This window comes from Penaeus japonicus, unplaced genomic scaffold (genome assembly GCF_977035675.1).
Source record: "Penaeus japonicus unplaced genomic scaffold, GWHDUDI00000001_assembly GWHDUDI00000038, whole genome shotgun sequence".
Lineage (NCBI taxonomy): Eukaryota > Metazoa > Arthropoda > Malacostraca > Decapoda > Penaeidae > Penaeus > Penaeus japonicus.
The window spans coordinates 8,068,051-8,080,550 of NW_028234440.1; the positions used below are offsets into that span (position 1 = coordinate 8,068,051).

The following is a 12,500-nucleotide window of genomic DNA, read 5'->3' on the forward strand; positions in this document are numbered from 1 at the left end:
TGTTATAACTAAAATAATGTTTTTTGGGAGAGGGGGAGTTTTTCTTTTAAGTTAGTCTAATATTTTGTTTGGCTTTAAAGTGATTTTTCATACGGATGATAAGTAGGGAGCTTGTCTGTCCTGATGCAATTCTCGATTGTCCCAAAAATGATGGTTTGTATTGAAAAAAGTGTTTTTCATTAGAATGGTAGTTTTTAGGGAAAATGATGATATTTATTATCTTTGTTGTCATTTATTTGTCTATCTCTTTCTTTTTTCAGTCATTTGTTTGTGTTCCTAAGTAGTAAGGTCATTATGATTTTTTTTATGGATATTATATGATTATTATTATTATTATATATATATATTTTTTGTCTTTGTGGGTAGTACACTTCCTGATATAGTTCCTGATATAATCTTTTGTTTGTTAGATGGTTTAAAATTATGGTCATGGTAAGATTTTTATTTTTATTTTATATGTATTTTTTTAGGGGCATTGATGGTTGGAGTAAGAGTATGTTACATTCTAATGATATTTTTTGCTCATTTCTACCTAAAGAGGAGTGTAGTTTGACCGGGAATGCTATGGATTTTTGTGTTTATTCTGATGTAGGGAAGGTTCATCATTACATATCTATCAGTGCTGTCTGTCTGTATTTATAACTATGTCTATATTTATCTTTATCTGTTATTATATCTATTTATGTATCTGAATCTCTATCTTTTATTGTGAAAGTGTATATGTGTGTATATGTTTGTTTTTGTGTATGTATATACATCTAGGCATCTGGAGCATTTTGTGAAGAAATTTGATTTAATGTTATGGTGGATTGAAATATTATCTTTATTAAAAAGTCTTCTCATATTTGATGATTACTCATATTTCCTGTATTCAGTTTTGAATATTAATAATTTGTATATCTATACAATGGAACCACTATATATATATATATATATTATATATATATATATATAATATATATATATATATATATATATATATATATATATATATTTATATATAATATATATATATACATATATAAAATATATTATATATAATATATATTTATTTATTTTTTTTAACTGTTAAGTTTTGAGTGTTATTATTCTTTATATCTATCTCACAGATCCACTTCAAGGTCCAGGACATACATGTACCAGCTGTTCCTGGCATGTTCACCACCTTCCTTGCCAAGAATAAGCCGCTCTTCGTAGACCCCAAGATGTTCTCTGACCTCGAGCATTTCGGCAGGATCATGGGTTACGACAAGCCCATCGACTTCAAGCTCGGCGAGAAGGAGGGAGAGAGCTAACGGCAGGACGAGGGAAAGTGGTTTCATTTAGATTAGGGTTCGGGATGTTCTGGGAGGTGATAGAGGCATTTGTATAGTATTGTTGCTTGTGTCACCTTCTTCACTGACTTCTTTTTATGTATTTTTGGTAAAAGATAGTGACTTTATTACATACAGGTGTTATGGCAGTGTAAGAATCTCTATGCCATGTGTAAAGTATATGAGTATTGTTGTATATTAAAGTGATATAGAATTACGTGTTTTTTATTAGCCTTTTGGGGATTTTTGTTTTATTATTTTTTGTGAATAATACTGTTTTTCTTTTTTTGTATTTGTCTTTGTGTATCATATGTATATTCATGGAAAAATTGAAAGGTTAGCAGATGATAAGAAAAAAACTCCTAATTTTTAAAGTAAATATATTTGTGTATGATGTTTTTCTACCTCTTTTATATCTCATGAACACAGACTCATATCAGATCATATGAAATCAGTACTGTGAAGCAAAGAGATGATACAGTGAAAGTAGAAAAAAAAATCTTTATAATAAAAAGAAAGATATAACTACATAAATACAAAAATGATACATAAGCAGTACAAATAAGATTACTATGCATAGAAAATAAAGATACATAGGAATGTAGGTGTAGAATTGGTCATGCAAACTTGCATTCAAGTTCTAAATGATTCAAACCATAGGGAGGACCTTTCTCCTATGAGATGGGACATACATAGTGTGAAAATATCCTCTGATTTTTGGAAGATAAGTAGTTGGTGTGTGTGGTCAGTGATGGGAGAAAATGCACACAGGTTTCCCATAGGACATTTCTTTTACCATAGTTATCTCATTTTCTTGTATGAACATAATTCTCTCTATGGATTCTCACAAGCTTTCTGGTCTTCATATTTGGTAATGTTCACATTGTTAGCACATGCTTAGAATAGTTAAGTAGAAGGGAAAGTTCAGGTTTATTGTGCGTGGTTGTATCTCTTTGCGTAGAGTTGAAAATATTGATAATGTATGTTTGTATGCTGAACTTTTCTTGTATATTCTGTTGATGGTTTATGGAAATGTGTTTTCGAGTTCTAACATTTTTGAAATTAAAAGTTTCAATATGTATATAATTATTTTGTTATGCTGTAGCTGTATAGTATTTCAATTATACACAGTATCAGTCTCTTTACCTTGAAATATATTCAGTAAAATTATGTAAGGGAATGGAAAATCTATTAAGAAGAAAAACATATTTTAGATATGTAAATAATTTTTGACAAAGATGGATATAACTGTAGATGAAAAAAAAGATACCAAGATACTAAGTCATGTTTAATTATGATTAATCAAAGCTGAATAATATTTGTAAGCAAAGATATTTAAACAAATTTTGTCAGCATTCCATAGGGAATTATGAACCATTATAATACATGTTTTAGATTTAGGAAGTATATATATATATATATATATATATATATATATATATATATATATATATATATATATATATATATATATATATATATATATAATGTATTTTCACATTAATGATTCCATATCATATGCTGTGGATATTTCTTTTTATGGAGAAAATAACATATTATTCATGCTAATATCCTATATTCCTATATTTCTATATGTATGAAAAAGAAAAAAATAAATTCTGATTATCATGTATATTCTTTTGGGAAGTTATTACTTAACTCAGTCATGTTAGGAGTGCATTTAGTAGGCTTACCTGACTTCACTTTCTTGTTACATTTCTTGATTTTTTGGAATTTTTAAATTAGTTTCCTTACTGTTGCTGTTGTTAATTCGATTTGTATATTTAATTTATTTTATTGTTATTAAGTTAGAAATGATATTGATGTTAATGATGATTATAATGATAATGATAACAATGATGATAATGATAACAATGATGATAATGATAACAATGATGATAATGACAACAATGATGATAATATCAATCACGAGAATAATATCAGTGAAAATAAGACCATGCTTTTCTCAGCAACTTCTCAAGGCTTAGGGAAAACAGATGAGGTCAGGTAGGCCTACTAACTAACTCCTTGATGACTGTAGTTATTAACCCTTCAACATGTATTTCTATGTTTTTTTTTGTGTGTTCACCTATTTGCTTGTTTTACATTGAGCTTTTATTTATAGTCATTATGAATATTATATCTATTTTGCTTCACTAATTTAGGTTTTGTTTTCATGTGTGGAGGAGAGTGAAAGGCTAGAAAACATTAAATGATTTATTATTATTTTTATATATATATACATCATGCACTATTTACAACCTTAAACTTATAGTTATATGAACTTGAGCAGCAATGAAAAAAAAACATTGCAAAAAATATATTAAGATATTTACACTCGGTACTTTTAAAATGTGGATAATACAAAGAGGCATTAATATAATTCTAAAAGTATAAAATTTATGCATAATGAAGCTTCACCGAAATAGAGTTTGAATATTTCTTTAAACATTTTTAATACTATTGATATATGTAGTTATTTCCAGAAGCAGATGTGGCTTTATGGATGAAATAACGATCAAAAAGTAATACTGAACTGGCAGTTATGAATTTAATCACTAAATGAATTCAATGGCACTGAAAATTGATATTTTTTTTATATATTAATGTTTTTTTTTTATGAAACGGTTTTGTAACCAATAATCCAGTGACTTTTTTAACAAATGTGCAGTACAATAAAAATGTGCAGAGAATCAGATGTACAATAATTTATGGTTTTCATGATGAAATAATCTTATAGTTCATCATTTGTTTCATTATATACAAATGTTACCATTGGCTATGCACCTTTACATTTATGACAGGATGTATATGTATAATGACATATTCATATATATTTATATATATGTATATACATGAGGTTATAAATCCTAATTCATTTACAAACCTTGTTACCGGTAAGTTATTGATTCTAAAATAGCAAAAGGACCCATTCAAAAAAAAAGATGATACAAAAACAGAAGAAAATAGAAGAAGAAAAATAAAAACAAAGGACCAAATATGACATTAAAACAAAGTCAACTTATAAAACTTAAGTCACGGACTTTTTAAAAGAAACACATATACAATAAAAAAAAAGTTAGTTTCATGTACACTATTTTGGCAGGACGAAAAAGTCGAAAAAAACATGGACACTTATCATTACTATTATTCTAATTATCATTATATTTTCCTAAAAGGACTCTTGGTCGAAACTGGTGTTGAAAGCCCTTTGGAGCGAGAGGCCGGGTTCCATTGTAGAATCAATAAATTCCTCGGCCAGTTCTCTGTCCAAGCCGGTGTATGTTCTCTCGATCTGTTCGTCTGTCAGTTCCTTGTTCTTCCTCTTCTTCTCCTTCTTCTTGTTCTTCTTTTCCTCTTCCTTTTGCTTGTTCTTGCCATCCTTGCGCTTCTTGCTGCTTTCCTTTTTCTTGTGCTTGCGTGTTTGCTGGTGCAGGTCCTGGAATGGGAATTGGGCTTTTAGTGAAAGGAGTGCTCGAGTGGCTGTGGTTGTCTGGTAGGGTGAACTGGTTGGGGGATTAGTCGGGTTTTCAGTATTGTTACCTTTATTCTTCCTAACGTCATTACTCATGTTGCTGTTGTTATTATTATAGTATTATTTGTTATCATAATTTTTTATTATAGTACTATCATCATTATTGTTGTTATCATTATCGTCATTATCATAATTACTATTATCATTATCATTATCGTTATCAATATCAATATCATTACTATCCTTATCATTTGCATCATTATTATTCCTAGTGTAGTCATCCTCATAACCATCATCAATATTATCAAAGACAATAACAACAACAGAACAGATCAGAACAAGAGGCATCCCACTCACCTGATCTGTTGGGTAGTACGGCATCATGGGCGTCACCAGATGCGGATAGTAGAGCGAAGGATGGGCGGCGTGTGTAGGGAAATGTTGAGGCAGTTGGTGTGGGTGGACGGGCGGGTGCTGTGGGTGGGCGTGGGGGTGCGAATGTGGGTGAGGGTGAGGGTGAGGGTGAGGATGGGCGTGAGGGTGGGGGAGAGGGAGAGAGTGGAGGTGTGGGTGCCTCTGGTGGTGAGGCTGGTGGAAGGGCGTCGGCATGCTGACTTTGACGTTGTGTTGTGGATGCGGGAACGCGGAGGGCGGCTGCTCGGACGTCGGGGAGACCAGCGCGTGCTTGTGCTTGTAGGGAACCACCACCGCCGCGGAGGACGACGAGGGCGGGAGCGATCTGGAGCCGTGGAGGGACGGGAGGGAGGAGGGCTTCAGGATCGAAGGCACAGACGGAGGAGTCACTCTGGTGCTGTTGGTCTTGCCCGACGAAGAGCCGCTGGAGGGCAGGACGCGGTGGGAGGACGCCGACGGGAGGGAGGACGAGGCTCCGGAGGGGCCCGAGGAGGACTTGCGGGGCGTGGCGGAGGAGGAGGACGAGTCGGAGGACAGAGGGACGAACTGCGACACGGACGAGACGCCTCGAGGGGGACCCTGGGAGGAGCCCTGGGGAGGGGGTGGCCGAGGTTAGTTAAGGGCATTTTTTTCATGTTTCGTGAAAAATTATTTATTCATACCATATAAAGATGAAATGTACTTTTGCTTAGGTAAACAAGAGTCTTCTTTCATGAATAGAGGAATGTCATATTAAACAAAAGCTAATCAATATCATGCACATGCATCAAATGTCATTTTCATAGGTAAAGATATCCATCGTACACACTGACATTTATATTCGTCTTTCTATGTAAATTCACATCACCCACCATTCTTCTACCCCGTTTCTGCAAAATTACTTGTCCCAGAAAAAAAAATGGAGAAAAATAAAATACAAAAAGGGAAGAAACCTAAATCCTGTATATACCGTATATTTCCCTGAACCTAAATGACCCCAACTTCAGATTTCTACCATATTTACGGAAGTGAAACCGAACGTTAATCCAATAGCCGCCGGGCTTTCAATGTACCGACGAAAGTTTTAAAGTGTTCGCGTAGAAGAAGAAACAAAATAAAAAGGCGACCGGAAGAAGTTGAAAGAGGTTGTCATAAAAGAAAAGAAAAAAAGAAGAACAAGCGAAAGTTGAACGGCGCCATTAGATGGGAAAGTCAGGTTTTATTGACTTTACGGAATGAATCGTTCAATTGAAAACTTTGTATGATACAGACCCATAATTGTTGTACGTGATTCAAGAAACATACTTAACATCATATCTAAATGTTAATACGATTTTATAGCAATTGGAGAAAACGAAAAAAAAAGAAAAAAAAACGATAATGACCCGGAAATAACTACAATAACAATTCCGATGTTATTAATCGGTCGAATGAAACAAGCGAACATTCTAAACAACAAAAAGTAATCAAATTCCTAATTCCTAATTCACTCGACGAACGAATAAAAACACTCCATCATTCCTTCCTACTTGCATATCGAATTCCCTTTTATCATGATCACAGCAATCGTAAACACAAAAATAGTTTCCCTTCACTGAAAAAAAAGTCATTAAAGGGAAAGGGAAAAAAAAATCGTCGTGTTTTCGCCATTGTTGGGATGGGAAAGTTTGCCTCGCTGTTAATTACTTAATGAGACAGACTGGGGCTATTGCGTCCCAGTACGAGTATTTCACCGCAGAAGAGAAAGAGAATGAGGGAAGGGAGGGGGGAAAGGGGGAGAGAGAGAGAAAGGGGGGAGGGAAGGAAGAAGGAGAAGGAGATATAGAGGGAGAGGGAGACGAAGAGAGAGAAGGGGAGGAGAGAGAGAGGGGGGAAGATAGAGAAGAGGGAGAGAAAAAGGGGGGGGGGAGGAAGAAGGAGGAGATAGAGAGGGAGTGGGAGACGGAGAGAGAGAAGGGGAGGAGAGAGAGAGAGGGGAAGAAAGAGAATGATGGAAGGGAGGGGGGATAAGGGGGAGAGAGAGAAAAAGGGGGGGGAGAGGGAAGAAGGGGGAGATAGAGAGGGAATGGGAGACGGAGAGAGAGAAGGGGAGGAGAGAGAGAGAGGGGGGAAGAAAGAGAAGAGGGAGAGGGAGGGGGGATAAGGGGGAGAGAGAGAAAAAAAGGGGGGGGAGAAGAAAGAGAAGGAGATAGAGAGGGAAAGGGTGACGGAGAGAGAGGAGAGGAGGAGGGAGGGAGAAGGAAAGAAAGAGAAGAAGGAGAGGGAGGGAAAGAGGGAGAGAGAGAGAAAAAGGGGGGAAGAGGTAAGAAGGAGAAGGAGATAGAGAAGGAGAGGGAGACGGAGAGAGAGAAGGGGAGGAGGAGAGAGAGGGAAGGGAAGAAAGAGAAGAGGGAGAGGGAGGGGGAAAGGGAGAGAGAGAAAAAAAGGGGGGAAGAGGATGGAAGGAGAAGGAGATAGGGAGAGGGAGACGGAGAGAGAGAAGGGGAGGAAGAGAGAGAGAGAGGGGAAGAAAGAGAAGAGGGAGAGGGACGGAGAGAAGAAGAGGAGACTGAGAGGAAAAGGGAGGGGGAGAAGGAGGAGAGGAAAAGAGTAAGGGGATGAGGGAGAGTGAGAGGAAGAGGAAGAGCAAGAGGAAGAGGAGAGAGAGAGAAAATAAAAATGAAGAAAGAGAGAGAGAGAGAGATGACGGGGCTATGTAACGGGAACGAACACGGCCTGGGAAAATTGCAGTATACGGTTTACTGACTTTGTGTGATTCCCCCCACCCCCTCCCATTCTCTCTTTCTCTTTCTATTCCTCTCTCTCTCTCTCTCTCTCTCTCTCTCTCTCTCTCTCTCTCTCTCCCTCTCCCTCTCCCTCTCCCTCTCCCTCTCCCTCTCCCTCTCCCTCTCCCTCTCCCTCTCCCTCTCCCTCTCCTTCTCCTTCTCCTTCTCCTTCTCCTTCTCCTTCTCCCTCTCCCTCTTCCTCTTCCTCTTCCTCTTCCTCTCCCTCTCTTTCCCCATCTACCTTTCCCTCTCCTTCTCTTTCCCTTTCTCCCTCTCTTTCCCCCTCTCACACTCCTTTTCTTTCCCCTTCTCCATCTCCCTCTCCCTCGCTTTCCCCTTCTCCCTCTCCCTCTCCCTCTCCCTCTCCCTCTCCTTCTCCCTCTTCTCCCTCCCCTTCTCCCTCTCCCTCGCTCTCCCCTTCTCCCTCTCCTCTCCTCTCTTCCCTTCTCCTTCCCTCTCCTCTTCTCCCTCTCCTTCTCCTTCTCCCTCTCCCTCTCTTTCCTCTTCTTCCTCTCCTTCTCTTTCCCCTTCTCCCTCTCCTTCTCTTTCCCCTTCTCCCTCTCCCTCTCCCTCTCTTTTCCCTTCTCCCACTCCCTCTCTTTCCCCTTCCCCCTCTCTTTCCCCTTCTCCCTCTCTTTCCCCTTTCCCTTCCCCCTCTCCATCTCCATCTATCGATCCAAGAAACATTCCCAGAGGAAAAAAAACAACAACCGAAAACACTCACGATGGGGAAGATGGTCTTCTGTTGTCCCAGCCAGCGGTAGAGCCTCTCCTTGCGGTTGTGCCCTTCGGAAAGCCCCTGGGTCGTGTCCTCCCCTTTGGAGTAGAGTCCGCAGGCCTCCCTGGCACTGATGGCGGCGCAGGCGAGGCTGACGAGGCAGTCAAGGACGCCTAGGAGCACGAGGGCGCCCGAGACCAACACGGCTGGACGGCGCACGAGGACTTCGCCCAAGACGGTTACTTCTTCCTGAGTCTCCTGCGGGAAAGGGAGGGAGAGGTCCTTAGAGTTTTTATTATTATTTTTTTTTTTTTTTTTTTTTTTTTTTTTGGAGGGGGTTGGTGGGGTGAATTTTAGTTGGAAAAAAATCGACCATACGCAAAATAGGGGATTTTTGGGGGATGAATTTTGGCTGAAAAAATATCGACCATATGCGAAATAGGGGATTTTTTTTGTGAATATTGGCTTAAGAAAATCGAACATATGCGAAATAGGGGATTTTTTTTTGTGAATATTGGCTTTAAAAAATCGACCATACGGAAAATAGGGGATTTTTGGGTGAATTTTGGCTGAAAAAATATCGACCATACGCAAAATAGGTTTCGTGAAATCTAATCAAACCTATTATTATTGTTATTCTTCGCTTACAAAAACAAACAAACAAACTATCATTGTCAATCTTGCCTAACAAAAAACAATTCTATCATTCTTCATTCATCAACAACTTATCATCATTCATGATCAAAAATTATCAAACGTATTATCAAAATAGCAATATTATCAACAAATAGTTTTTCGTCAGTCTTCATGGTGAATATTGATGTTATATTATGAATATTGATGATGGACATTGATTGACATTGATGCGTGTGATGTAACCGAAGACTGCGATGGTGTGAGGTTAGAGTTAAAAGATAATAATGGTGACTGTTGGGAATTATGGAGAGAAAATGGAGAAAGAGGAGAGAAGAAGAGGAGAGGAAAGAGAAGGAAAATGGGAAAGAGGAGAGAAGAAGAGGAGAGGAAAGAGAAGGAAAATGGGAAAGAGGAGAGAAGAAGAGGAGAGGAAAGAGAAGGAAAATGGGAAAGAGGAGAGAAGAAGGGGAGAGGAAAGAGAAGGAAAATGGGAAAGAGGAGAGAAGAAGGGGAGAGGAAAGAGAAGGAAAATGGGAAAGAGGAGAGAAGAAGGGGAGAGGAAAGAGAAGGAAAATGGGAAAGAGGAGAGAAGAAGGGGAGAGGAAAGAGAAGGAAAATGGGAAAGAGGAGAGAAGAAGAGGAGAGGAAAGAGAAGGAAAATGGGAAAGAGGAGAGAAGAAGAGGAGAGGAAAGAGAAGGAAAATGGGAAAGAGGAGAGAAGAAGGGGAGAGGAAAGAGAAGGAAAATGGGAAAGAGGAGAGAAGAAGAGGAGAGGAAAGAGAAGGAAAATGGGAAAGAGGAGAGAAGAAGGGGAGAGGAAAGAGAAGGAAAATGGGAAAGAGGAGAGAAGAAGAGGAGAGGAAAGAGAAGGGATAGCGAGAGAGAGAGAGAGATGATGATGATAATGATAAAGACGGTGAATGGAAGAACCAGATTTCAGTTTATCGAACAGACCCCGATCAGCTGACTGTGAGTGGTCAAGGCAAGCCAGAAATATACCGAGAAACATGAACTAAGCATAAAAAAGGAGAGAAAAAGAAAGAGAGTGAAAAAGAAGTCAAGAATCGAGAGCAAAGTATATTAACACGTGGTTTCGTTTTTCCTTCTCGACGTCTGGGTAATTAAAAACCATCATTGTTATCATTATTATTATGATCATCATTATCATTAACATTATCACTGTTATTGTTATTACTATTATCATCATTATCATCATCATTATTAACATTATTATTGTTAATGTTATTACTATTATCATCATTATCACCATCATTATTAACATTATTATTATTATTGTTATCATTAGTAGTTGAGGTTATCATTAATAACATTATTATTCCCAATGTAGTTATTATTATCATTATCGCTATCATAATTATCATTATCATCATTATCAGTGTTTACCATCGTTATCATCACTATCATTAACTTATCCTCATTCCCATTGTTATTATTGCTATCTCTATGTATCTATCATTTGGTATTTTTTTTCCGATCCTTAAGGAATTCCAGTAAGATGTAATTCTTCCATTATGTAAACAAAGACACACGCGTATGTCAGTGCACGTCACTCTATTCGTCTACAAAAGAGGAAAATAATAGATAAAGAGAGTAAAGATAAAGATGAAAAATAAAGATATATAAGAAAAAAAAGATAAATAAATAGATTTAAAAAAATATAAAAATAAACAAATAAGGTAAGACTATAATCAGGTAATTACGAATTATGCATAAGTGCAGAAAAGGTATTGCAAGCCAAGAACGGCTAGCAGTGAATATTGCACACACGCATACACACCCAATCTTAGGCAACATTTGCAACGTTAACCAGATGGCAACATAAGAGCGGTTGCCCTGGGGAATCAACACTGCAATGCCGGCTGTCCTACGCCCATGGGGGAGCAATGGGTGGAAGGAAGGATGGAAAGAGGGAAGGAGAGAGAGATGGAAAGAGCGAGAGGGAGAGAGAGAGGGAGAGAGAGAGAGAGAGAGAGAGAGAGAGAGAGAGAGAGAGAGAGAGAGAGAGAGAGAGAGAGAGAGAGAGAGAGAGAGAGAGAGAGAGAGAGCGAGGCGGAGAGAGAGAGAGAAAGAGAGAAGAGAGAGAGAGAGAGAGAGAGAGGAGAGAGAGAGAGAGAGAGAGAGAGAGAGAGAGAGAGAGAGAGAGAGAGAGAGAGAGAGAGAGAGAGAGAGAGAGAGAGAGAGAGAGAGAAGAGAGTGAGAGAGCGAGAGAGAGAGAGAGAGAGAGAGAGAGAGAGCGAGAGAGCGAGAGAGAGAGAGAGAGAGAGAAAGAGAAAGGAAGAGAGAGGGGAAGAGAGAGAAAGTGGCAGAGAGAGAGAGAGAGAGAGAGAGACAGAGATAGAGAGATGGAGATGGAGAGAGAAAGAGAGAAAGAGAGAGAGAGAGAGAGAGAGAGAGAGAGAGAGAGAGAGAGAGAGAGAGAGAGAGAGAGAGAGAGAGAGAGAGAGAGAGAGAGAGAGAGAGAGAGAGAGAGAGAAAGAAAGAAAGAAAACAAAAGAAAGAAAAAATATGGGAGGAAGAATAAGAAAAAACTGAAAAATCAGAACATAACACAGGAAGAGAAAGGGAAACGTGAAAGAATTCCAATTTCTTTGGATTGGAGAATTTTTGTTAAATGTCGAGGGAAATGGCCTGGCCTACCTGGTGATGACTAAGGGGTATCTCAATCACACACACATACAAACACTTACAAACACACATATGTAGAGACACATTTCTTTCCTTTGCTCTCTCTTACTATCTCTGTCTCTCTCACACTGGACGGCGATAATAATAATAATAATGATGATGATCATAATGATAATAATGATAATACCAAGAACAATTATAATGGCAATGATAATATCAATGATTATTAACAATGACAATAACAATACTACTACTAAAAAAAAACACAACATATATACAAACGTAACATTTTTTTGCAATACACTGAAGCATAAAATAATAGCTTTCACTTTCCCATGGTAGCGCCTCAACCCTGGTACTTGGGCGTGCATGGCAAATCTTCAAGAAAGCTCCTGTTATGCATAAACATTTTTGTTGCATCGAGTGAATGTAAAACAAAGGTTTAAAATGAAACTCTGATGACGCATGGATATATTATTTTTATTTTTTGTTTTTTTGTTTTTTTTTTGTTATGTGATTTTTTAAACCTCGAGTGAATGATAATGATATCGATT

The 12,500-nt window shown here is 37.9% G+C and overlaps 2 protein-coding genes across 3 annotated transcripts in view; one reads left to right on the forward strand and one right to left on the reverse strand.

Annotated features, from left to right (window-relative positions):
- LOC122256713 (transmembrane protein 70 homolog, mitochondrial) overlaps positions 1-1,528 on the forward strand; it is a 4,241-nt gene extending 2,713 nt beyond the window's left edge. For both annotated transcript variants that reach the window (XM_043021594.2, XM_086533056.1), the window contains exon 6: positions 1,110-1,528. In XM_043021594.2, coding sequence (XP_042877528.2) covers positions 1,110-1,295 — 186 coding nt within the window. In that variant the 3' untranslated portion in view covers positions 1,296-1,528. The remainder of the gene's footprint in view (positions 1-1,109) is intronic.
- A 1,277-nt stretch (positions 1,529-2,805) lies between these two features.
- The window catches only part of LOC122256712 (uncharacterized), a 116,906-nt gene continuing 107,211 nt past the window's right edge, over positions 2,806-12,500 (reverse strand). Inside the window, exons 2-4 of the mRNA XM_043021592.2 lie at positions 8,671-8,922; positions 5,146-5,793; positions 2,806-4,752 (exon numbers count right to left, since the gene is read on the reverse strand). Of these exons, the coding sequence (XP_042877526.2) occupies positions 4,486-4,752; positions 5,146-5,793; positions 8,671-8,922 (1,167 nt within the window). The 3' untranslated portion in view covers positions 2,806-4,485. The remainder of the gene's footprint in view (positions 4,753-5,145; positions 5,794-8,670; positions 8,923-12,500) is intronic.